At 43.0% G+C, this 27,904-nt stretch overlaps 1 protein-coding gene across 1 annotated transcript in view; it reads left to right on the top strand.

The window, feature by feature from the left end:
- Positions 1-27,904, top strand: part of LOC147003979 (cyclic AMP-responsive element-binding protein 5-like) — a 267,689-nt gene that overhangs the window by 67,823 nt on the left and 171,962 nt on the right. The window contains exons 2-3 of the mRNA XM_085840875.1: positions 19,348-19,419; positions 25,501-25,594. Of these exons, the coding sequence (XP_085697001.1) occupies positions 19,366-19,419; positions 25,501-25,594 (148 nt within the window). The 5' untranslated portion in view covers positions 19,348-19,365. The remainder of the gene's footprint in view (positions 1-19,347; positions 19,420-25,500; positions 25,595-27,904) is intronic.

Below are 27,904 nucleotides of genomic sequence, written 5' to 3'. Positions count from 1 at the left end.
CAGAGCAGAGACATCCCTCCCTATTTGTCTCTGTCTAACATGTGCTGGCCCTCTGGTCCTCTGGGGACTTCTGCTGTGAGATTTCTAACTCCCCTGGAGGAAGAGGGGAGAAACGAAGGAAAACGGTGATTTTCCCCTCACTCTTTAAAATAAAAACCTGAGTTTGGGAATTTAGTTCTGTGGTGGAGGGCTTTCCTCCTCAGAACTGCAGTATCCTGGTTTTGGTTCTCAATTCTTGGGAGAAAAAAAAAAAAAAAAGCACCGTGCTATGCTTAGGGTAGCATGTGACCCAAAAGCATCACCGAACAGCCAGGCTGCAGGGAAGGCTACTGTCTGAGGTCTGGAAAGGGTGGGCACCCATCTTATTTGGCTGGTTATTCCTGGCAGTTTTTCATTGTCACTTTCTGGGCCCTAGCCCTGGCTTCTGGCCCTTTGAGAATTTCTAAAATCTAAAATGCTTTATATGGGTATTAAAGTAGCTCTTGTTCACTGTGGACTTGGACCCCTTCCTATCAGTTACCTTTGCAAGGGACTATCAGAGCCCTGAGTGGCGTGTTTGGTTTGCCATCTCTTCTCTGTCTTAGCCCCATGGCTCACCATCTTCAGAGGGCAGACAGACAGACAGACAGCCCGCCATCTGGCACAAAGACTGAGCACAGCCTCTTATTCTGAGCAGTTGGCCAGGTGCCGAGCATCCTGAGGATGAAGCTCCACAGAGACTGGATGACCTCTGACCCTCCTCCGTCTAGAGCCTTCTTTGGCTGTTGTCACTATGAGGGGACTCTCAGGCAAAGCTTGTTTGTGTGGGAATGCTGGTGAATAAGCCCTCTTGGACCTCAGATGCGTGCTGATGGACCTGACCTCAGTTTCCTTGGGCGGCGGCTGGTAACTATTGGTTTCAAATGAGACACGGGAGTCTTAATCGCACCATGTGTGGGATGTGCCCCATGGGGCTGTGTTTTGTAGGCAGGGAAGTTAAGGCTTGCCCAGAAAAATAACATGTTTTCCTTGCCTGGTGCTTGAGCTGTTTGCCTGGTGACTGGCTGATTGGTTGGTGGTTTGGGAAGAACGGAGACATTGGTTAACTTGGGTGTCCAGAGAATTTTTTGGTGTGTTTGTGTGAGAACTTGTTTCTGTTTCTCTGGAAACAGTAGAAGGCAGAAGGGACGATGGCGATGTTGGCCACAGCTTGTGTTCAAGGTCCTTGAAGCATCTTACTAACATCAACTTGAAACATTTAAATTCCACCCAAACAATCTAGAGCTTTGAGAGGACCAGAAAGCCTCTGGTGTCTTCATCACAAAGGAAAACAGGGTGGCAGAGGGCTTTGGAGACTGTGGGCAATATTGCCTTCTTCACCCCTATTGGAACTGGATTCCTCTATTGTGCTCCTTACTGAGGTACTTAGTGGAAGAGATAAATCAAAGCTGCTGCAGCCAAAGACTTTCTTTACTGTTTGATGGGAAATGCTTTTCTAAGATTAGAAATGCCCTACACATAAGATGTGGTGGCCCAAGAGAGACATGTTAGATAAAGGCTAACAACTACTGAACATTAAAGAAATAGCATCAGCTAACTTTCCTCACAGGGATTGTCTGCATTAAGAGGTGACCAGTCCTTAGGTTTGTGATTAGTCATCGTTAGTGTCCCAGCACCTTGGGTTGGGACATCTTGCTGTTGTTGATCCATCTCTTTCTATACTCTTAAGGGGCTGAAGTAAAGAGATCATTGGTTATGGTATGAATTTTGTTTTGCTCAGCTAACACACTCTTCATTATTAGGGAATCTTTTACTTACAGTTATGGCCTGGGATATTTGGAGAATGGAAATCAGAAAGGAAAAAGAATAAGGAACAGTAAGACTATGAACTAGGCATGGCCAAAGACGATATCGTTTGCTAGAGGAAATGTAATGGAGAAACAAAGGCTGACTGTCTGTTTTGGTAGCCAAGATGAGGGGGTGGATGTGAGAAAGAAGCTTGGCCTGGATTAGTCCTGTTTCTATTGACTGCAGGGAAGCCTGAAGCCCCTGCCAATAGAAAGGGTGCGACTCTTGGTTTACCCAGTGTTGGCAGACCCTACCAGTTTCTGTGATGACATGGACCAGGACATAACAGTCAGGTAGAGATGAGGGTGTGGATTTCAGTTCTCTTTCTCTGTGAGGCTGTTGTCTGGTAGGGCTTTGTTCTACACACAAATATATGGCTCCAGACACTCGGGTCTCTCTCGTGATGAGTCCCAGATTCCTTAGCTTGCTCAGCTAGAAAGAGCCAAGTTGTATCCTAGGTTCAAGTAACTTACTAAGACAATGTGTAGGCTGTCAATCTTTTCATATTCATATCTAGAGTGAGGCGTAGAGAAGGGCCAAGTACAATGGATGAAAACAGAGACAAAACAAGCTCCTAGCCAAGCTTAGAGCTTAGCAGTGTGTCTGTCCCAAAGTCAGACTGTGACACAATGTGTCTATTCCAGAGTCAGACTGTGACACAGAGTGTCTGTCCCAGAGTCAGACTGTGACACAATGTGTCTGTCCCAGAGTCAGACTGTGACACAATGTGTCTGTCTCAGAGTCAGATTGTGACAAATGTGCCTATCCCAGAGTCAGACTGTGACACAATGTGTCTGTCCCAGAGTCAGGCTGTGACACAATGTGTCTGTCCCAGAGTCAGGCTGTGACACAATGTGTCTGTCCCCAAATCAGACTGTGACACAGGGTGTCTGCCCCAGAGTCAGACTGTGACACAGGGTGTCTGCCTGTCCCAGGGTTAGTCTGTGACACAGTGTTTCTGTCTCAGAGTCAGGCTGTGACACAGATCTGACCTTGAAGTCTTCCTCAGTGCTATGTCTCAATTAGACAGTTTGATTGTTGACTTAAAGATGTGTAGAACCAACATGGAAACCCTGGGGTGTGTCTATGAATGCTTTTCCAAAAAGCTTTAATGAAGAGGGGAGACACACAGGACGTGTGGACAGTGTCGTTGCACGAGAGGATGTGAGCTGTGTGTCCTGACTGTGGGTGCAACTCTTGCTCCATCTGCCATGACCGTCCTGTCAAGATGGCGACCTTTATCCCTTCAAACTGTGGTGTGGAACAAACCAAACTCTCCCCTTCCTAAGTTGCTCCTGTCAGGCATCTTGTCTCAGGAGAAAGTAATACAGAGTACTTGTGCCGATGGTGGAGCTGGTGCTGGGGCAAAGCTGACAATGTCATCCACAGGCCTTTGGAACTGGTATGGCAGAAATATGGTAGAGTTTGGAGCTGGAGACCAGAGAAGCCCTGTACTATAGGTCAAGCTTAATAGGCCACCCTGGTGGGAATTTGGAAAACCATATTTTTGGAGAGATGTGGAGCCTGTGGCCCAACTCATGAGGTTTCAGAGGCAATCAGTTCAACTCAGCTGGCTGCCTTCTGCCATTGTCCTAGGAATGTGAGTGAGACAGAATTCGAGAGTGATGGGACAATTTGTTTGGAGGAAGAAATGTCACAAAAGGACAACCTTGGCATGACATTCCCAAGGAACTGTGGCATGGTCACTGCTCTTCATTCTTATCCAGGTCTAATAGGAGAGAGGGTGACAAGTGTCAGAGAAAGATATGAGGAAAGTGCAGAGAGGAGTAACTTCAGAGCTCCGGACAAGGCAGGTGAGAAAGCAGCCACTATCAGAGAGAGTAGCCTTACTAACAATAAGCCTAGTTAATTACAAGTTTATAACTTGTCTTCATTTTACAGGCGCTCACAGTTTAGAGATTGCCTTGAATCTCAGGAGAGACTTTAAATTCTTGAATGCTGTTAGAATTGTTAAAACTGGAGGAATTTAGAAGTCGAAATGAAGACTTCCTTCCTTCCTTCCTTCCTTCCTTCCTTCCTTCCTTCCTTCCTTCCTTCCTTCCTTCCTTCCTTCCTTCCTTCCTTCCTTTCTTTCTTTCTTTCTTTCTTTCTTTCTTTCTTTCTTTCTTTCTTTCTCTTTCTCTTTCTCTCTTTCTCTCTCTCTCTTTCTCTCTCTGTCTCCCTTCCTTCTTTCCTTCCTTCCTTCCTTCCTTCCTTCCTTCCTTCCTTCCTTCCTTCCTTCCTCCTTTCCTTCCTCCCTTTCCTTTTTTTTTTTTTTAAGTTAGGAGATGGCCATGAGTCTCTGGGAGCCAGGGACAGAGTGTGGTGTGAATAGGAAGTGTTCTCCATAGGCTGACGTATTGCAACTCTTGATCCCCAGCCTGTGTCAGGCCTTGGAGTGGGGCCTGGTTGGAGGAGATGGGTCACTGTGGGAAGACCTTGGTGTTTCTTAGCCATGCTCTACTTCTTAAACAAGGATGAATCTAGCCAATCATGTCATGATCCGGCTGCCATCCATTCATCATCTCAGTTAGCTATAACCCCTTGAACCACGAGCCAACATAAACCTACCTTAAGCTGCTTCCTCACAGGGGTTTGGTCATAGCAACAAGAACAGTCATTAATGAAGAAGACAAAAGAAATAAGGCTACCAAGATTCAAGTAGAAATCTCATAGATAAGGATTTTCTTGGTCATTGCTGATATCAGAAAAATCACAGCATATCAGGGGCTTTGTGAGGATTACCCCACATCCTTTCAGATGTCAGTCTTGTCACACATTCTGTCTAGTGTACACATGACTCTTCCTGTCATTCCACACCTTGACAACCCCATGTGAGCACACTGACTGTATAAGAATAATTGATAGAGCACTGTGCAGTTCATAAAGTGCTTTGATATCACAAACTGTCGATTCTCCCAACATCCCTGCTAGACAATGCCAAAATTGTCTATAGTCTCTCCCTTTTAAAGAGAATTATTTAGTTTTACTTTATGCATATGCACATTTTACTTGCAGTTTTTCTATGTTCATTATGCACATGCAGTGCCCAGAGAAGCCAGAAGAGGGCATTGGATCCCCTGGAACTGGAGTTAAGGATGGTTGTGAGCCCCTGTGTGGGTCCTGGAAACCAAATCTGGGCCCTCTTTTGATTGTTTGTTTTGATTATCATTTTTGTGGGTTTTAGTTGTTGGTTTTTATTTTTTGTTTGTTTTTGAAACACAGAGAGAGAAAATAAAGTTGGATGGGTAGGGAGGTGGGATATATATATATATATATATATATATATATATATATATATATATACATGTATGTGTATGTATATATGTGTGTGTGTATAATTTATTTTTCTTTCATACAATACATCCTGATCACAGCCTCTCTGCCGTCCACTTCTCACAGATGCCCCTGCCCCCTTTCCCCTCCTAGATCTACTGTTCCTCCTTTACTCTTCTGAAAAAAAGCAAGACTCCCAGTGATATGAACCCAACATAGCATTAAAAGGTCCAATAAGACTAGACACAAACCCTCATATCAAATCCAGATAAAGCAGTCCAGCAGGAAGAAGAAGGTCCCATGCACAGGCAAAAGAGTCAGAGATATCCCTACTCCCACTGTTAGGAATCCCACAAAAAAACCCAAGCTAAACAAACCCAGCACATGTGTAGAGTTCCTGCGAGTTCCCGTGAGCCCTGCTTAGTTGATTCTGTGGGTCATGTACTCCAGGTGTCCTCAACTCCTCTGGCTCCCACCGTCCTTCCTCCCTCTCTTCTGTAAGGTTTCCCCCAAGCAACACCTAATTTTGAGTGTGGTGGGTCTCTGCATCTGCTCTCGGCTGCCGGAGGAAGTCTCTCTGATGATGACTGGTCATGAGTACTGCAGAATATCATTAGGAATCATTCCATTCACTCTTTTGTTGTTGTTAGTCTTGTTTGGTTCTACTCTGGGTTCCTGAGACATTCAGCTTCCTGCATAACATTCTTCTCAATTAAAAGGAGAACACAACTGCTACATATGTTTGGAGAGGCCTAGATCCGGCCCATGTATGTTCTTTGGGTGGTGGTTCAGTCTTTGAGAGCTCCAAGTATGTAGATTAGTTGATTGTGTTAGTCTTCCTATGGAGTTTCTATCCCCCTTTGGGCCCATAAGCCTTCCTCCTATTCTTCCATAAGAGTCCCCAAGCTCATTTCACTGTTTGGCTGTGGGTGTCTGCATCTGTCTGAGTCAGCTGTGGAGTAGAGTCTCTCAGAGGGTAGTCATGCTAGACTCCTGTTCCAAGCATAACAGAGTATCATTAAGAGTGTCAGGGATTGGTGCTTTCTGTGGAATGGGTCTCAAGTTGGGCCAGTTATTGGTGGGGCATTCCCTCAGTCTCTGCTCCATCCCTGTGTCTGCATTTCTTGTAGACAGGATAAATTTTGGGTTGAAGGTTTTGTGGGTGGTTTGGTATCTCTATTGCTCCATTGGGGTTCCAGCCTGGCTACAGGAGATGGCCTCTTCAGGTTCCATATTCCAGTGCTGAGTCACAGCTAAGGTCACCTCCATTGCTATCTCCCTTATCCCAGATCTCTGTCTCTTCTTAGAGATGCCCCCTATCTCCCCACCCCTGCCAGTTGCAGATTTCTATTCATTTCCATGGCCATCTGGCCATCTACCCATCCCTCCCTACATCTGATCCTGAAGCCCCGGTTCCCCTCCCATCCCTCTCCCACCCAGTTCCTCCCTTGATCTCTGATGACTATTTTATTCCTCTTCCAAATGAGATTCAAGCATCCTTGCTTGTGCCTTCTTGTTTAGCTTCTTTGGGTCTGTGGAGTGTAGTATGAGTATCCTGTACTTTCTGGCTTATATCTACTTATCAGTGAGTATGTACCATGCATGTCCTTTTGGGTCTAGGTCACCTCACTCAGGATGATATTCTCAAGTTCTATCCATTTGCCTGTAAAATTCATGTGATGTCTTTGCTTTCAATGGTTGAATGGGATTCTATTGTGTATAGATGTACCACATTTTCTTTATCCATTCTTCAGCTGAGGAATATCTCAGTTGTTTCCAGTTTCTGGCTATTGTGAATAAAGCCTCTATCAATATAATTGAGCTAGTGTCTTCGTGGGATGTTGGAGCATCCTTTGGGTATGGGCACAGGAGTGGTATAGCTGGGTCTTGAGGTAGAATTATTTCCAATTTTCAGGCCTCCCTGCATCGTGGTCTTCATGTGGGCCCTGAACAACTGGAGAGGGGGCTATCCAAAAGCTGTTGCCTGTATGTGGGATATGTTCTTTTAGATGGGCTGCCTTGTCTGGACTCAGTGGGAGATGATATGTCTAGCCTCACAGACACTTGATGTGCCATGGGTGGGAGATATCCAGGGGAACCCCATCTGCTCAGAGGAAAAGGGGAAGGGTAATGGGGGAAGGATTGTGGGAGGGTGTAACCATGTGGGGGCAGTGAGCAGGATATAAGTGAATAAGTAGAGAGAGAGAGCGAGAGAGAGAGAGAGCACAAAAGCAGCCAATACTCTTAATTGCTGAGCCATTGTTCTAATCCCTAGAGTCTCTTTTTATAGTAAGAAATATTACTGTTCAAATGAGTTAAGCAGTTTACCCAAGATCACACAGCTATCAAATGAAGGAATTGGGATTTAACTGTTAATTTTCCAATAGGAAATTTGACCCTTTGGCCACAATATTAAACCACCCGCAAATAATGCAGTCTTATTTTATTGCAACTACAATCAAAATTCAAGCCTACATTGAAATGAAACTAAGAAAGACACAAACCCTTACTTCCAAAACAATAAAAAGATGTTACCTGTGCGTGCCAGTGTGTGAGAGTGTATGAATGTGTGACAATGCTGTGTGCACGTGTGACTGCGTATGTCTGTGCTGTAATGACGTCCTATTAGACGTATTTAACATACAAGCCTATTTGGCATTTGATGCAGTTCGTGAGGTAGCCTTGTTTTCTCATAACCTGTGAATTCTCAACAAACTTTGCTAGATCGGCATACAGCCTTCAGTAGTCAACCTTCCATCACAGACACCAGGCACACCGCCCCTCTGTGCTGAACACTAAGGCTCAGGTACAGAGCTATTTGGCTGTTCCTTCATGTGCCTAGAATGAGGTCATGAGGCTGTGAGGAAAGAGATGAATGATACCCATGTCCTGGGTTTCCCATTTTACACCATGCATAGAATCACATGTGAACAAGTTCAGTGTGACAGGTGATCAATCACTGTCCCTTGTCATGGTCCCTGAAGGAACCTGTGAATGATGCCTCAATGGAGTCTTCCAATCCCTGCAGAGGACAGTTGGGATTTATCTCTGGGTTTGGAGCTGGAGGAATGTCTGACCCTGCCCATCCTGACATTTCCCACCCACCCCTTCTGCTATACCCAGCCCTCAGCTGCAGCATGTCTGCTCTGTCCTGGAAGAGTCCAGGTTTGAATATTCCTGAGAGCTTGACCCTTAACCCTGAGCAAAGAGACCATATTTCCCCGCCAATAGGGTCCCACATCCCTAGTGGGACTCCCTACATTTTGGAGAACAACAACAACAACAAAATACACACACACACACACCTACCTCTTTTTTGTCAGAGCTCATTTAGAGTGTGGTCTGCAAATGGGTGGTGGTGTTCCTCTGTGCTCTGGGGCCAGATGGATAGATGGATGCAGTTGCCTGTTCCTGGTCTAGGCCTTTGATAAATGGGGTCTGGTACACCAATTACCTCTCATGGGTGCAGGTTCAAAAAAAAAAAAAAAAAGGTCCTTTCCCTATTTTTTCTTCAGGGTGTATAGTGGGTTCCTTGGCTTTTGTGAGGAACGCTTGTTTAATTGGTAATTCAGGAAGTCATGAACCATGGGAATGATGCAGTAACTTCCAAAAATACAAGTGAGGGGTTGGGGAGATGGTTCATTCTATAAATTAAGACCTGATTTTGATGTTTTTGTTGTTGTTTATTTGCTTGCTTTTAAAGTTGGCCGTGGTGATATGCCCTTTTAGTTCTAGTGTTAAAGGGATGGAAGACACTGGGACTCACTGCTCAGTCAGCCCAGCCTACTGGGAGCATTTCAGGCCAATAAGAAACTGTCTCAAGAGAAAATCAATGATGGCACATGACTATTAGAGTACTAACATTTGATGTTGTCTTCTCTCCTCCACTTGCATACATGTGCATCTGCACACGCCACACACACACACACACACACACACACACAGAGCTTTTTTGTTTTGTTTTTTTCGAGACAGGGTTTCTCTGTATAGCCCTGGTTGTTCTGGAACTCACTCTGTAGACCAGGCTGGCCTTGAACTCAGAAATCTGCCTGCCTCTGCCTCCTAAGTGCTGGGATTAAAGGCGTGTGCCACCACGCCCAGCCCTCATGAATTTCTAAAGTGCAGGTAGCCCCTGTGGAAAGTGGGTTTGAGTTTCTTATTCTCTCCCTGGGGTTCAATTCATCCCCCAAGTTCCACCAGGAATTAAACTTGGGTTTGGAGTCCTGAGTGAATCTATGGAGAATGAAATGATCTCTCTTTCGGGAGTAGGAATATGTATTTTGCACATTAAATATGTGTGTGTTTTATATTCTGTATGGAAAATTCACTTCTCAATAAAACCAAACAGACCAGACCAAAACTATATGGATTTGTGACTGTGTATTCTTTCTGAGAAGTTGGCTTGGAGATACCTTTTCTCTATAGGTCCTTTCTGAACGTGTAGCTGATTGTGACAGCAGCATATAGCAGAATTCATAGCCTGCTGTGTGTTTTGTTTTGTTTTGTTTTGAGAAAAAAAACCCCAAAAATATCAAACCAAACCAAAACACAAACAAACAAACAAACAAACATGGCTTGCTCTGAGGCTGAATTCCAAAACACAGCCCTTTGTTAATATACAGAACTAAGACCTGGGGTTCAGTGCTTAGCACCAAAACCCCACAAACAAAATAGTAAGAAAAACATGCTGCATACGATAAACCGTGCTCTCCATCTGCAAATTAGTTTGTGTTAAATTGTCACAATCTAGAGTTGCCTGGGAGGAGGGAACTTCAGCTGCAGAGATGCTTCTATTAAGCTGGACTGTGAGCAGAACTCTGGGGAGTGTTTTTGATTCATGATTGATATGGGAGGGCCCAGCCCACTGTGGGTGGTACCACCCTTAGGCTACTCTGGGTTGTTTGAGAAGCAGACTGAGCAAGCCATGGGGACTTCAGTAAGCAGTTTTTTCCCAGTACTCTTGCCTCCTCCTTGAGTTCTTGCTCTGACTTCCCTCCCTCAAAGACTATCTGTGACCAAGAAATTTAAGTCAAATATACTTTTCCTTCCTAAATTGCTTTCGGTCCGTGTTTTAACACTGAATAGAGAGCAAACTAGAACAGCCAGTGATGAGCAGAGGAGGCATTTATCACACATGAAAAAGCACAAAGTTAGCACCATTACACCTGAGACCAGGGTTTCTTAACTCTGACATTTTCAAGAGAAAAACCCATTCCACAATTTTGAACCAAATTTGAAGCAAGCATTAATTAAATACTGGCCAGAGAAATGAGCTCTGGTCAGCTCCACCACGGAGTTCCCAGTGAGTGGCCACAAGGTGTGTTTTGCTGGAGCTAAAAAGACAAAACCCACAATTCATTGCGTTTCCCATCAGGTCCAATCAGGGGCAAGCATACATACTGACATACTTCTTACGGAAGTACCTACTGCCCACATGTGATTTCTGTAAAAATGGGTCAGACAAACTTGTTTAGGGGTGCAAAAACACATGGCTTGTTATTTTCCAAGAACGAGAATTCCCAGAATTCCAGGGAGTTACTTTGTCCATAAGCAGGTCAGAGTTTACAGAGCAACTTTGCCTTCTCCCAGGTTCTGTGTTGGTCCTGCTGTGCCCACCCTGCACAATGCTATGGAAACTTACCTGGATTCTGCAGCTACTGATGATAAGCTACCTTTAAAAATACCTGCTACTTTACTACTGACCCAGTGATTTTTTTTTCTTCTATAGGTATGGTATGGTATACATAGATACATAAGCCCACCTTACCTAAAATATTAACCCCAGGCCAACCCCTTCTCACATTTGACTCTTACTTTTCACTTAGCATGGCCTTTAAATCTTCTACCAGTATTTTAAGTGTCTGAAAGCTTGATATTCAAAACGCTGTACACTGGGAATCTGAATCAAATCTTTGGATATGTCTTACCTGGTATTGGGCTGATAGTGGGCATACTCACCTCCAAACATAACTATAGGCTTCTTTAGGACACAGCCCAGGAATGCCTAGATTTCTGCTAGACCCAAGGGCAAAAGCATCCATTCAGATAGGCTCATCCTTATAGTGGATCAGTATCAATGAGTTCATCTTAGGGTGAAACAACCTCTTCCCAGTGCTGCCGTAAGCAGAAGTTGTGAATAGCTGCCGTTTGTGTTGATGTCTTCTCAGATGCCATCACACAGATTCAGGAGACGTTTTAACCCACTGTGCATGAATCAGGCATACATAGTTTCTGGGGATAGAACAACTTATTAGCAAAAGTATCTAGCATTTGCACAAGTGCACAGAAAACCAAGATTAAAAAGTTGTGACATTTCAAGATATCTGAAGATAATCACTTTCTTTTAAAATAGCTTAGTAGGACTGGAAAGGTGGCTTAGCGATTAAGAGTGCTGGTGTCTCTTGCAGAGGATCAGTGTTCAATGGGCAGCACAAATACAGCAACCCACACCTGCCTATAACTCCAGTTCCAGGAGATTCAGACCTCTGTCTGACCCCTGTGGGCACTAGGTATAGATATGGTGCACATACATATGTGCAGACAAGACACTCATGCATAAAAGTAAATAAGTACATCTTCTAAAAAGACCATAAAAGACCACTCCCCTCCCCCAAACAGTGACTGTCTGGAAACAGAGCAGTTCCATTTGAGAATCTGCCACCCTAGACATACCAAGGCATACTGCACGATAGTGTCCATCAGAGAGGGGAAACTGGCTTCATGGAAAGCCACCTTTGACTTTGTGAAGAACACACACAACTTTGAATTTCATTTCTTTGCTGTTTTAATTTTTCCATCTGAAGATTCCAAGGGGCAATTATTTTTAATGGCACCAGCGGACTTACTGGAAAACTAAAGATGCCGTCCTTGTGCTGTCTGGTTTTATGTCAACTTGACACCAAGGTAGAGGCATCTGAGAGGAAGTAGCTTCAAAAGAGGAAACACCCCTAGCCAAATGGATGGACCTGGAGGGCATCATCTTGAGTGAAGTAACACAATCACAAAAGAACTCACACAATATGTATTCATTGATAAGTGGATATTAGCCCAAAACTTAGGATACCCAAGATATAAGATACAATTTGATAAACGCATGAAACTCAAGAAGAATGAAGACCAAAGTGTGGACACTGTGCACCTTCTTAGAATTGGGAACAAAACACCCAGGGAAGGAGTTACAGAGACAAAGTTCGTAGCTGTGATGAAAGGATGGACCATTTAGAGACTGCCGTATCCAGGGATCCATCCCATAATCAGCTTCTAAATGCTGACACCATTGCATACACTAGCAAGATTTTGCTGAAAGGACCCAAATATAGCTGTCTCTTGTGAGACGATGCCGGGGCCTAGCAAACACAGGAGTGGATGTTCACAGTCAGCTCTTGGATGTATCACAGGGCTCCCAATGGAGAAGCTAGAGAAAGTACCCAAGGAGCTAAAGGGATCTGCAACCCTATTGTTGGAACAACATGATGTACTAACCAGAACCCCGGAGCTCTTGTCTCTAGCTGCATATGTATCGAAAGATGGCCTAGTCGGCCATCAATGGAAAGAGAGGCCCATTGGACTTGCAAACTTTATATGCCCCAATATAGGGGAATGCCAGGGCCAAAAGAATGGGAATGGGTGGGTAGGGAAGTGGGGGGCGCTATGGGGGACTTTTGGGATAGCATTGGAAATGTAATTGAGGAAAATATGTAATAAAAATATTAAAAAAAAAAAAGAGGAAACACCTTCTCTGAACCATCATGCCGAAGGGAAGCCTATGAGGCTTTTCTTAGATCAGGGATTGATGGGGGAGGGCACCCCCAGGCTGCTTGTCCTGAGAGTTATAAGAAAGCAGGCTGTGTTTCCTTCTGAGGTTGTACCCAGTCCCGTTAGAAACAAGCCAAGTGATTTAGTTACACTCAATACTTCCTTAAAACCCAGACAAACACCACCCTAGTGTTTTGTTAACCACACATGTCAAACACAGTTTTCTTGGAGATGGGAGATGTTCTGCAAAAATATACTGTACTGGACAGAAGCAAGAAGAGCAAAGATCTGAGTGCACACACTCAGGCGGGTCCATGCTTACTTAGGGCTTCTCTGTGCTGCAAACCTAATGCCTTGCACTCGGGCTCAGCCGATATGCACTGAACTGTTGAACCCATAGATAGGAAAGTTAGAAGACAGGTTAGAGAGAACAAAAGCTCCAATTAGCCCATGACTTAAAAAAAAAAAAAAAAGCAGAAAGCCCTCATACCTAAAGAAACATATGGAACATTTAAAAAGAGAGAGAAGGGGGACTGTAGCATATGAAAAACCAATCCCACCGGAATGCTTTCCAATATATGGTTATAAACGCCACATATATATAAAACCACAGGCCCCTGCAGAAGGCGGGGAGAGGCCCCGAGGCCCAGCACTCACTCCTCCTTGGGCCTCCTTCTGAGAGTAAGATCAGGGTCAGGTTCCAGAGATGAAAGCTGCTGGAAGCCCTTCCTTCTGGGAACAGGGGGCCTTGTGGGAAGGGAGCTCTTGACAGTCTCTATAATGATGGAGTACGTGACAGAGTCCTGAAGAGGTCTCTGCTTCAGTCTGCAGCAGCCTGAGCTTTGGAGGATATGAGGGCACGGCGAACATTTCTAAAAGGAGAGAATTTTGTTCCGCTGGTTTGCTGGAGTCATGTTCAACTCTAGGCAAACACACACAGCTCTACACCTCTAGGAAGGAGTGTCAGCTGTAAGCTGTGTATGGCCACACCCCACTCATGCCACCTTCCTTGTAAGGGACAGTCTCACCTCAGGGCCTATCCCTTTTCTGGTTGGAGAACTCAGCAACATGCAGGCATTTCAAGCTGGAGGGCTGAAATGTCACTTTTAAAGGCAGGGTTAAAGAGGTCACACAGCTGCAAATAATACGGGCCCAATGAAATTCAGATTCCAACTGCAGTGCACTTCAAGAATAACACAGGGACAGGAAACGAGCTGACCCGATCCCTCCACTAGCAAAGCCAAGCCAGGAGGGTTGGGGACACACACACACACACACACACACACACACACACACACGGGTGGGGGGAGGCAAGACAAAGATTCACAGAGAAGTAGACATACAAAGAGTCAGTTTTACATAGAGAAGACAGACACACTAAGATAAGTACAGAGCCTCTCAGAGAGCTACAAAGATCTATTCACAAAACCAGTGACTTTCTTGGACTGAAATTCAGGGGCATTTTTTTTTTTTTATTTCAAGTTATACTGTTTGGGTTTGAAATATCAAGATGGATTGGAAGTCCCCAAAGTTAAGGCCAGTTATCCTTCCTGACAGTTTTCATGTGGAGGGTTCTGGGTCCAAATGTTTGGCTACTATGATTCTGTTTTAGAAATGAGGAAATACTATGAGTTAGGGTGGCTTTATTTATATTGTTCATAGATAGATATATATAGATATAGATATAGATATAGATATAGATATAGATATAGATATAGATATAGATATAGATATAGATATAGATATAGATATAGATATAGATATAGATATAATAGATATAGATGTGGATGTGGAGGTGGACGTAGACGTAGATATAGATATAGATGGCTTAGCCTCAAACTGAAAATATATTTTTTTCTGACAGCTAGTGTGGTATGAGGGCATCTAGCTTGCATGTTTGATGTGAGACAGAGTTGGGCATCTGACAGAGAATAAAAAGAGTGTAGAATGTGTTTGTGAGTAGTACACGTGTTTATCATGGTGTGTGGTGCCATGTCTTTCGGTCTAAATGTCAAATTGGCTTTGCCTGTAATAAATTTAGTTAAATAGTATGTGTTCTCAGAGAAAACAGTGCAGAGTTGGAATCTCACTCAGTGGGACTTCCTCAAGTACTCACCCACTTTGGGAGGGGCCCTTTGCTTCTCTAGAGCCCATTCAAGGGTCAGGAGGCTCAATAAGGCAGGGTTTTTTGTTTTGTTTTTTTTCAGACGAACTCTCCCAAGAAGATTCCATCTAGTCTTGTGGTAAGGCAATAGATGTTAGCCAGAGTTTAACATTCAAGGTCTGTGCTGCACCAGTAACCAGATAAATGGCACCGGAGATGGTGTTCCCTGATGCTCAATTTGCATCTTTGACATTCCTATTATTTTTGGTCCTAGGCTTTCAGATTCAAGCAATATTTTTAGTGTTTCCCATTCCAAATTTCCTATCACTGTCTGCCTCTACTGGGCTGATGAATGGTGAAACATTCCTTTGGGCTGATCACTGCAAACCAGAGGGAGTCAAATTTTCTCACTCTGGTTCCAGTGTCAGCCTTACATTGAAAGCATGTATTTAGAGTATTCAGTGTAGGCTCTCTAGGTTTTTAATGGTGCCTTTTCTCTTTCAGTGTTTGCCTTTTGGGAAACAGTTAATTCCAAGCCTATCATAATGGCCAGAAAAAACCTTTGAACAGATTGGTGACCTCAGTCATTATGGAGCAACTTCCCATTTTAGACCAGGAATTTGTGGGGTCAAACCCGGAACAAAGAAAGAGATTATTGGCAGCCAGGGGGACACAGCATCAGTGGAGGGTTTGAGTTGTAAATCAGCCAGTCATCTCCAGGTCCACTGGGGAAACTTCTGCTCGCTTTGTGAGAGACTAAACTGCGTTATTAGGATCTTTAATTGTTTTCCAAAAGGTTGAGAAGAAGAATTAGACTCATGAAGTGTTCCTTTTAGCTGAACAGTGAGTCTGACAGTAGGGAAAGAACAATTAATACAGTGCTATTTAAAAACTATTAAGTGCTAGAAACATCTGCCACAGTGGGGCTATTTCTCATCTGCGCAGCCAAAGTCAGGATTCCTCAAAGGGTGGTCTATAGGGTTTTGAACAGCCCAGTGACCCAGTGTTTTGCTTTCGATATCTGATGGAATGAACAGATAGAAACTAGCTTCCCTCCTAATTTTGACCACCAAAAAAAAAAAAAAAAAAGCACCTTTGGCTTCCCACCTAGTCTGGGGAGATGTTTTAAGACTATACCCAGAGAAGAGAAAGAGTCTGTGTCCCACACAATCTATCATCACTGGAAATTTGATACTGGGCAAAAAGTTGCCTCCAGAGTTGAGAACAGAAGGTTGTTTGGGACAATTTATTGTGATGATTCAAGATTCATTAAGTATTCCACAAATATTTATTGAACGCCTACTATGGAAGCTGTAGGCAGTGGAGCCTAGGCTGTGGTGATTGCCAAACCAAACTTGGTTTATTAAAAAATCCCAGCCTGTAAAATATCTGAATGGGAAATGAGGACGAGGTGTTGCTTCTGAGGACCAAGTGTGGAACAACCTGGCTAGAGCCCATCTGAATAATTTGCCCCACTTGGTGGGTGATAAAAGAGCCCATGTGGAGCTTCAGTAAGGTTCTGATGGTGTAATTATTGTACCATGCTCTAGAAAGGAACCATAATAATAGACCGTAAAAAAATCCACCATGCCTTTTGACTAATACATCAGACCAGATCATACCAGTTGATAAAAGTAATGAGGTCTACACGGCAGAGCGGTTCCATTTAGAAAGTCTATTGCAAGCACCTACATGGAGAGGAATTAGCAAGCGAGTGTTGTTTGCAGAAGTTGCATGTGGGAACTGTAGATGATCAAAATTAAGTAGTTGAGGTTTATACAGTATACATACACCCACTCATATTAGACCTTACTGATCCCTTAAAATCTACTTTATATTAGCAACGGCTGTGTGCCTCAAGACTTTTATTTCAACGTTATGTTGCCAAACAGATTTGCTCCATATTTATTGCATATCATTTAATAAGTTGCTACAGATCCATCTCTGTCTGGAACAGAAACGGAAAGGACAGTAGTAACAGTGGAATGCACTACTGCTGGTGCTTTCAATTGTTTGACAAGAGACTTTGTGCATCTCATATTGTGTCTCTTGAAGTATAAAGTCTCTTGCTAATACATGTCAGTATTTATCAAATTATATTAATTGTATTCCTCTGAACACGTCAGTCCCACAATAGAAGCTCGGAACCTCAGAGTAAATCTGTGGAGCTGGGCTCAGAAATGTGTTCAAGCATGAATATCAGAGATTGGTTCTAAGATGTTTGAAGCTGAAATGGTAACTGGTGATTAAGGAGGTCAAGCAGAGTTGTAGAATATCGGTTCACTGAGCCTGAGTTTACGGGGAAAGCCAGCACGTTGGTGGGTCAAGGAATGGAATCGAGCAGCGATTATAGTAGAAAGACAATTTCTCCTTAGACTTAATCCCTGAGTTTAGCAAACTCTTCCCTTACGTTGGCTCGTTAAACTCTTTAGAGACTCAACAGTAGCTGTTGCTGGGACATTCATTTAATTATCATTAATTATTACCTTCTGATGTCCACCATAATATGCATACATAGAGCTCTCCCATTTGACTATCATGTAATCTTCATTTTGATTGTAAACATGCTGTTCCATCATGGCGTTAGCAAACGAAGCTCTCAAGTGGCCCCCAAGAAAGAGCCACATAGGCAAACAAGGAGTTAAATTATAACTTCTCTTACCTCCCCGTAACCCCCTCCCCCCTCCCCCCACCATTCTTCTCCATGATTCCAAAATGTCTGACAGACCCTAAGCCATGGAATCATTGCTCTTTACTTTTTGTCATTGGAAGCAGTGATGTTCAGAGATCAGCAATATTAAAATTAAATAAACAAATAAAAAGATAGAAGTTATTATTGTTGCTTAGAACTTTCTTTGGAGAAGAGGAAGCAGAGAGATTTCAAATACACCTAGGTTTTAATTTCTTCTTGTAAATATAATACGTAAACACAAAACAAAACATTTTACATATGTTTGGAAGAAGTGGCAGGGAAAGGTTTGCATGGTCCAAGCACCAAGACACAGTGTTTAAGGAGCCATTCTAATTTCCACAATTTGAACATTACAGGATGCATATGAGTTGTTGGATTTCTACCTTATATTCCATAAGTATGTGTTCATTGAAAAACAAAAATTAAGAACATTAGCTCATAAGGAAAATGTAAATAAACTCAGAAAAGGAACTTACAAAATAATGCTTAATTTAGGAAAGCATAAAATGATGCTAATCAGCCCATGTGAAGTCCTTCCAGAGCAGTGGTTCTCAACCTTCTTAAACACTGCAAGCTCTTAAAACCCTCATGCTGTGCTGACCCCTGACCATAAAATTATTTCATTGCTACTTCATATCTGTAATTTTGCTATTGTTCTGAGTTGTAACATAATATCTAATATGTGGGACATCTGATATGTGGTCCCTGCGAATGAACCCCCAATTGGGGCGTGACCCACAGATTGAGAAACTGCCTGCCAAGTACATCATAGTTGGGAGGGGGTTTACCTCCCCCAACCCCCAGTTTTAGTTTTGAATTTTCATCTCTGACTGGCAATGTTATTTAAGGCAAACATTCCTCACTTTACGTTTTGGAAAAGTGAGAGGATGAGATACTAGTGTTTGGAGAAGCAGGTATAAAATGTACAAGCAAGACGAATTTGCACAGTGGGACTCGACTCATTCATGATGCCAAGCTGCCACCACCTTCCTTTTGGAATCACCCATGGGCAGCATTTTAAAGAACCATTACTTCTTGTACCCAGGGTTAAGGCAGTCGGTTCTGAAGCTTAACAATAGACCCACATACCCTTAAAAGTGCATGCAATACATAAACACAATTCTAATGCTGGTTTTAGGATATTTAGAAAGCCACCTAAGTAATGCCCCTTAAATTTGCATAGTTCTTCCTGTCATTGCAAAAGAAACAAAGCCAACAGCAACAGGTGTGTTAACCACAGAGCCATGTAGGCCGCACTTTCCTGGCACTGGGATCATTGGCAAAGGCAGTTTTGACCACACTCAATTTCTGCCGGGTGAGCACAGAATTGAAAAGTCTCCCTCTGGCTTTCCCGTTTCAGAGTTCTCCTTAGAATTCAGGTGGTGTGCTTTGCCTTGGGATCTTGCTGGGGTCTTCTAACCTGACAATAGCACCCACCAGCTCCCTTTGGATAGGCAGGCTTTAGGTTCCAACATCATTATGGCTTCTTTAATATGCGCTAAGGAGAGCACATTAGGAACTGGAATCAGGAGAGCCAATGAACTGGAATACGGGGCCCATGTTCACTGTGTTCGTGTGTAACTTTTTCAGTTTAGGGAATGGCAATAGACGTCTCCCCGTGATTGTCTTTCTCATGCATTTAAAGCAGAAGAAAGAGATTTTCATGGGTTTCTGTTTTCCTTTAACCCTTCAGATTTATGAGGAATCCAAGATGAACTTGGAGCAGGAGAGGCCGTTTGTCTGCAGTGCCCCAGGCTGCTCCCAGGTGAGTGTGCGGATCCTCTGTGCTCCAGCTGCTAGGAAATGCTTCTCCCGTCCCCTGGAAGGGTATTTCCCATTGGGCCACCATATCCACTGGGCTTTCTTTCCTCACTGAAATGCTTTCAGCCTCTCCCAAACCATTGACATCACGACTCTCATCTTCACTACTGTTAGATCACACGTTAGCGTTTGAAATACTTCCCTTTCACCCCAAAACACAGTGGCATTGACATCCCTATGAGTAACTTCCTCCGGAAGCAAGCCAGACACATCCTGCCCACCATTTCCGCTGGACTGTCATTCAGAAAGGGGAAGGTGGTGTGTACTTACGCTTGCATGTATGCTGGGTGCTTTTTAGGAGTTGTTTCATAGTCATGGGTTGGATTCCCACTCCTTTCTGAGAAGAAGTACGCCCCTATGACTGACTATTCTTGAACTATAGTTCTTGGACATAGAAGTGTTAAGAGGAGTGGATATCTTGGTTTGCAGCATAGAATCTTGGGGTCTCTTCTTAGTGTTCAGCTAATGTCCAATCTTGTTTTTATGTGGAAATTACAATTTTTGCATTTTATCTTTAAACTTGAAGGTGACATTTTTGTTCCTGACTCAAGAGTCTATCTTTGGGTAATGCCATGTTCCCGGGGGTTTAGATATGTAGAAATGGTTTTCCTGCCAAGATCTTTATTTTACAGCAGATAGGACACATTTCCGAGTCTGAGCGCAGCATTTTGCTAACGTGGAAGATTACACTCGTTTCATAATTTTCATATACCTTCAAGGAAACCAAGGCCCACCCCCAGTAGTTTGTGTGATAGTGTTGGCAGTCTGATGTGGGGCAACGCCTAGGGGTCAGGGCAATTCAGATGAATATCCTTCTTATTTTCATTTCCCAGAGTTCCTGGAGGATTTGGGGAGAATGTGAAGAGGGGTTTTTGGAGAAACACATTCCCAGAAATATAGAACGTTGTTACTGGTGTTGCTGCCGAGCAGCCAAAGTGTGGCATTTGCATCAGAGGAATTTGTGCCAGTGTTTCTTTCTAACTTGTAAACAAGAAAACTAGGAAACGTATGTTGGAGCAAATGGGTTTTGAAAGCCCCTGTGAAGTAGAAAACACTAGGGAAATCTAGATAGGTTGATAAGTAACTGGGAAAATCCTGGTAGATAAAGACTTTCCATGATAAATGTAGAATGTCTTCTAAGTTAAAACCTGGTTCCTACCTAAAACAAAAACACCCCTCAGTTTCTTCAAAGGAAAACTTCCTTGTCCAAAGGAACCCAGGTGATTGGAGGGATTTGCTTTGCCTGGCTGTGGCAATAGACATTAAGTTTTATTTATTACAAGCCGTCTATACCCTTTCTCAGCACTTACCTGTGTGTGTCTAGGCTTCTAGCTGCCCCATGAAAACCACAGTGCTCTAAGCACACATATCTGGTCTGGGCATTAGATCTATAATCATATGATGAAATCACAAATTAACTAGTTGGTTGCATTTTTTTTTTCATAAAGAAACAACAGACCACACTGGGGAGCTGACTTTACTTGGGGGCGGGGGTGGGGGCAGAGCACGGGGAAATGAAAGGTTTCTCTATGAAACAGGACCACCAGAGATCCATCAAAATAAAATTAGGGTTCAGGCTAGGTGAGGATTCCCAGCTATGTCCAGGGTTGGAATACCAGCAGAGAAGAGCATCGAGCCATATGTGAGATTCTTATTAGTCAGAGAGAGATACCTACGCCTACATATTGAGCTATATGGCATATACTGTCCCAAACTTTCATCATCATCATCATCATCATCATCATCAACATCAACCAAGTTGCTCTTTGACATGGGCACTATCTTGTGTATTATAGAATGATTGGCATTATTCCTGCCTTAACCCATCAGATGCCAATAGCACATTGCAGCTGTGACAACCAAAACATTTTCAGAGGTTGCCAGATGTCCTTTAGGATCAAAATTGCTTCTAGTTGGCAATGCCTGTGGTTTCACTTGGGTTATAGCCTTGATTATTTTTTTGTACTCCTTTGTTCTGGATCCCCAACTTCTAACTGATACTCTCCAGCTCTGTTCCATGCCTTGCTTTATGCTGCATTTCCTTCACTGGAGTCAGGCAAGATATAAGCAGGCCAATGCCATAGTCACGTAGTCACTGGTGCCCTATGCTGTTGGAGCTGGAAAGGAGCAACGGCTGTTGGATTTGGCAGCTAGGTGCTCGAAGGAGACATGGGAGAAAGCAGAGGGTGGAGGCCTGACTGAAAGGGATTAATGAGCGAGTGGGTGGCAGATGGCAAGGGAGCTGGAGCGGTGGCACAGAGGAGCCTTTCAGGAGCAGGAGGCAATGCCGGGAAGCAGAGTGATCCAGGGGCAGCCTGTGAGGGAGGCAGCTGAAGGATAGCCAGGGTGAATTTAGTCAAGATGGAGACACCAGTGAGGAGGCGGGAAGGAGCGGGAGAGCTTGAAGGGATAGTGCCAAGAAGGTAAAAGGCATAGAGCATCCTGTAGGGCAGTGGGCACCTCAGCTGTGTTGAGCCCAGAGGGGAGAGAGCGAGACTCGGCCAAAGCCCATGCAAAGTCTGAGGGGATTGAGTGCAGTTGACTTTTGGCTTAAGCATGTTCTCTGTTAGGCACTGGGGATTTGAACCCAGGAACCTAGGCAAGTACTCTGTCACTGACTGTGCCCTTACTGCCCAGTTCTTCACTAGACCCCATTTTGAATGACCTTGAATATTTTGTTGAAGGAGCAAGCCAAGGTGTTTCTTTAATGAGGCTAAGTGGACTGTGGAAACTGTTGGATACATGTGAGAAATTAAGATTCATGTAATGTCTCCATTTTAAAGGACAATTCCAAGACGCACCCCCCCCCACTCCTAGTTTTAGATGTAGTGATGTATCCAGAAGCTGGTGTCCCCTTGATGTGAAACTATTTCCTTTTTCTTGACAAACTGTTCGATGCTCATCTTTTAGTTGAACAAAGACATAGACATCAGCTGGTAGTCCCGAGTGTCATGGCTGGCAGAATATTAGTAACCCAGAGTCAAATCAGCTGGTGTGATTATATGTGTGACTATATGTGTGCTGTATGTGACCATATCATAGCATTTGCCCTAGTGTCATCCTATAATCTGGGGACATGTAAGGAAGAGATTAGGGCACCTTGAAGATGAAACAGGATTGTCATTGCTTGGAGGAGATGATGGAAAGACTCCTCTGCTCCACTTCCTTTCCTTGGAGAGAAACTTCCCTCTGTTGGGGATGGCCTCTAACACCCAGAAGATCCTTTCAGATCTAATCTGGAAACATAAACTCTGTCTCCGGAGAAACAAGGACCACACTTGCTATGCTCTCTGGTTTCTTAGAGGCCTGGGTGGGTTGTTATTTTCAGCTCCATTGTCTTTTTTATACTATGTATCTCATTTATTTACCATTTTGATTACTTGGCTCATTCAGAAGGCAACTTTAGTTACTATGCGGCGTTACAGCCCTATCCCTATAACCTGGGAGCTCAAAAGACTAAGCAAAGGGATTCTGAGGTCCTGGCTAGCCTGGGCTATGTAGTTGGGTAGTGAGCCTTTGTGAACCAACAACAAACAACCAAAAAGCAGAAAACCTGATTAAATGTTTCATCCTGGCTATTGTGGTTTATTATAGGCTAGAGAGCACGCTCAGTGGTCAGGGCCGGGTAGTGATATCACAAAGGACCCAAGTTGAGGTCCTAGCACCTGTTTTAGTTGGCACAAAACTGCTTGTAATTAAAAGGGTATCTGACGTCCACTTCTGCTATCTGTGGGCACCTGCACTCACATGCTGCACACACACACACACACAATTGAAAATAAATCTTTAGAAAATATTATTTTAAAGCAGTATATTAAAGCTGGAGAGATATCTCAGGGGTTAGGAGCATTGACTAAGAGGCCTGGGTCAGTTCCTAGCACCCATTGACAACTAACACCTATTTGTAACTCTAGTTCTGGGAAATCAGATACCTTCTTCTGGCCTCTATGGATTCTAGGCACACACATGTCACATAGACACACATGCAGTCAAAACACTTACACACATAGAATAAAATAAGTTCTTAAATTGTTTATTAGTACTAAGTGAAATATAGTACCATATTGTTTATAGTACATTAACATTTTTCTCTAATTCATGAATACTACTGTTAAATATTTGGTGTTAAGAGAATCAAGAGAATAAATAATACAGAAACAGGAAAACCTAAAGTTATATGAAACAAACCTTCGGATAACCAAAAGTTGGTGTCAGTGCCACTGTTTGCAAACTCTTCGGTCTATGCTGCAAGCACCAAGTAAATAACTGCTTTCAGAACCTTTCCTAGGCTTCAGAGTAATGGAGTCCTGTTTGATCACAAATCCATTCTCTATGTAAAGAAAAATAACAAAAACCTTCAACTATGGTATACAAAGAGATTCATATTGACCATCCTGAGTTCTGGAAGTTTCTTTTCAAGTTATTAAATACTCAGAAATGTTTGTCAGAATATATTATTTTCCTATGTTTATATGTGACTTTAATAATCAATGTTCAGCTCACTGTGTTCAGTTAATGTGTATTGAAACTGTGTTCACTTTAATCATTACAAACATACCAATCGGAGACAGGTCAGGCTAGAGTCTGCTCAGTAACAAATTTTTGCAGCCAAACCACAATGCTCATTGCTGGCACTCATGGCTATGAGAATTTCTATGGTAGAATTTTAGGAGACTCTTCTTTTCTCCTTTAGAATTTAGCATAACCTTGAGAGATTTTGAGTGATTGCGGGGCCACTATTTCTGGTCTGAGTCACCTAGCTATACCACAAATTCAACAAGGGAAGTGACAGAGGTTTTGCAGCAGCAAGCAGACACTTGCCTCTGGGTGTCAGGGTCATTTTTGTTTATGATGCAATGGACAGAGTCACCACATGGCTTTACTCAACACAAGAGAGCCAGAACTGGCCAAAAATAAGTGGACCCTAACATCATTCCCTGAAAATTTCAGATAAATACAGACTGACTACAGTGTGCACAGTATAGAACACCCCAAATAATTTGCCATGGTACTGTGAAATCATATGTATAATTAAAATAAAGCAGATAATACAGGGACTAGGCTTTCATAAACAGAAACATACCGTAAAGACATCATCCCGTATACATTAGTAGATATATTTAAAAAATTAAGCATGGCATGGAATTCTTTTCCAAAGTCTGACATAAATCAAAATTCTTCCGATGTCATGCGTTTCTTTTATTTTTGGTTAATCTGTAGATAGTGTCTAGCATACTTACCATGCCTCTGACTTAATTTTATACTATTATGTAAAGCAGTTACCATTACAGAAAGTTCCACATGGCTTCGCATGTTCCCAGTGCTGCCCAGATTTCCATCCATTTCCTCGTGTTGGACGTTATACTCTCTGCCGCCATTAGTCACGTTGGGGCCATGAGAAGCGTTCCTTTCTGTTCTGCTATATTTCCTTAAGAAGCCTCCTATCAGGGGCAGGCACCAGGGCACACTGTGTCTTTGGAGCGTGTGTTGTTTCAGTACCTTCCACGGGGCTTTTTGCATTTTCTGTTTCATTATTTAGCAAAAGATAAGACAGAGTTCAAATTCGTTGAACTTGAAAAGTTCTCCTCCCACAACCGCCAGATGGAAACCTCTAGTTTTCAAGAAACACATGGATTCTGTGATTGCCTGGTCAGTCAGTGCAGCTGGGCTTACACAAGAAGCAGAGGACTTTGGGGAAGGTCTGGGGGGAAGGTGTGAGGAACTCTGTGCTGACTAAAGGTGGAGAGCACTTACCAGTAGCCCTTTGGCACATGGGCAAGCCTTTTGCAAACGTATGGACATGATAGTGTACATAGCTGTGTGTAGTTGGGAGGAATCCCCTCCCATACCCAGCACACAATTGTAAATCAGCATGGAACTTTACTCATATGATAATAATTTTTTTTCAGAACCGATTTTTTTAGTCTCTCTCTCTTTTTTTTGTTCTGAATGTCTTTTTCTCTTTGATGTTAAGTATGTGCTGTAAGCTGAATGTCTCCTGTTCCTCTCTCTATTTACCTGACAGCGTTTCCCAACAGAGGACCATCTGATGATTCATAGGCACAAGCATGAGATGACTTTGAAGTTCCCTTCAATAAAGACAGACAATATGCTGTCAGGTAAGAGAACATCCGGCAAGGAAGGTTTGGAGCATCAAAACTCTGAGTCTATCTGCTACTATTGTCTTGGTGCTATGATTATAGGCATGGCTTGCCGTACCTGATGTAACTTCGCATTTGATATGTTGCATTAAACTTGGCTCCATGTTATTTTTCAAAGTTAGCCTCACAGGTAACAATGTGCGCTGAACCTCTGCAATGCACTGTTCTGCAGTTACATGGATGAATCGACTTCCTGCCTTCATGGATATCAGGGTAGTCTTCCCTGTGAACATATGGCTAAAATCAAGACTCATTTGTGATATAGTGATTAATGATAAATTAATATTTAAATCAAATTAATTATTAATTAAATCGATTTAATGTTGTAGGGAGCCAGTGCCACGCAGCCTAAGCAGAAGGAGCACAGAGGATGCTCAGGGAGTGTTTCCTTAAGAAATACCACTTGTCTCTTAAGTGGGCAATTAAATGAGATGATGCATAGAAACCTGCTCGGTGATTGGGAGCAAAATGGATAATACGTAGTCCATCAACTAATCCCCACATCTTCCTGTCTTAAAGGGGAAATAAAAAAGTAAAGATGGAGGGATGAGGAACTTCAAAGCTAAGCTGGGCTCTGCCTTGGCTATGTGACCTTGAACAAATAATTGAACCTTTCAAGGTCTCAGTTTCTTCCTCCATCAAATGGGAATGATTGTATCTCTTCAGCGTATTTCAGTAACTAAATATGAGGGGCCAATGGAAGGAGGTCCGAGTGTTTCACAGACATGAGCAAGATGACCAGGTCATTGCCTTCTCACCTGAACTATTTGACCCATAACCCTGTCTCCTTGACATTCAGGAGGAGATGACACCCCTATGCCTGCATTGTAATAGATATCAGAAGAGACACCCACAGGTCATATGACCTAGTACTTTTGTTGCATTTAAATTTTCTAGGGATTTATTTTTTGCCATTATTACTCAATCTTATGTAAATTGCCACTGTGTTACCATGAAGCATGCAATAAATTAAAGAGGCTATCCTAGAATCACCAAACAGGGTGGTGCTGATGGTCCCTGATCATCAGTGCTCCAGATGGTAGACTGGCCACCACCCTCTGAGTCAGGCAGGGCCAGGTTAGACATATGAGCAGATGTATTTGAGCCATCACAGCTTCACAATCTACTAGAGAGGACTGATCATGGGGCTGATGGTCTGAGCTCAGGAGACCAGTTCAAAGGGACCTCTGCCTTTTTCTCTGTCACTTCCAACCTCTACCTTCCACTTTTCTCTTCTTTTGAATAAACAAACTGTTATTCAGGACTGGTGCACCTTTTTGTGAGTTTCAAGAGGTGCAGAAAGTCCTATGAGAAGGTGATGAGAACCATAGAAGTTTCCATTGGATGCCCTGTCTTATGTCACTTCCTGGTCTGTCAAGGTTCAGACTATCCAAATTTTGATTCAGAAGTGATCATGAGTGCAGAAGCAGCCAATATTTAAACCCATTTCCCAATATTTAAACCTATGGGCCATTCCTTGAATTCCTAAACTGGTTACCTAGAGTAGGTTGCCTAAAGGGGCAGAAGGGGTATTCCAGAGAGCAAGTTGGTAGGATCTGTGGCTCCAGCAGTAAGCTGTAGTGTAAGCAGTCTTTCAGGCAGGCTAGCCTGGCTCTACAAAACGTCTCATCTAAACTTCTGTACAACAGCAGCCAGAAACCTGTGACCACATGAACAATGGGGTGAGGCCCTTTTTCCTCTACTGCCCCTGAGCAGGGCCAGGTGAAAAACAGTTGGGACTGTAGAACCTAATTTTATTATGTGAAATGTATTAGGAAAAAATAAAGAAAGCAAGAAACACAGAGAAGACAGCATGATGAAGGCAATGGTGCATCTTATCTGCTTCCTTTTGTTTGTGTTGAAGTTAATATGAAATGATTTCATATTCCAGGGAAGTGCTCAATTTCAGATCCTGTTTCTCTCTCTGCATGCTCAGAGTTCTGTGGGGCTTTCTAGAATAGAGAGCTGTCCAGTCCAGATACAATGTTTTAATATCTAGAGAGTTAATGTTGGCTGTGTGTTGCATTCCAGGGCTGTCCACACTGAATTGAATTAGCCTTTCTGTTGAATATTTGGACTTCACTGTTTTTGTTCCAAGAAGTGACTAAATTGTCTATTTACCAAAAATATAAATTTTTATGATTAAGGCTTGAGCATATTTATGATTACAAATTTGAATGGAGATTTTGTACATCTATATCTTGATTTGTTTCAACACATTAAAACTTCCTTTGCCACTAAAATTTGTTCAGGTCAGTATTATTTGCC

The sequence above is a fragment of the Mus caroli genome, unplaced genomic scaffold (genome assembly GCF_978045245.1).
Source record: "Mus caroli unplaced genomic scaffold, Mus_caroli_1 scaffold_7, whole genome shotgun sequence".
Lineage (NCBI taxonomy): Eukaryota > Metazoa > Chordata > Mammalia > Rodentia > Muridae > Mus > Mus caroli.
This window is presented reverse-complemented; position numbering and strand designations above follow the sequence as displayed.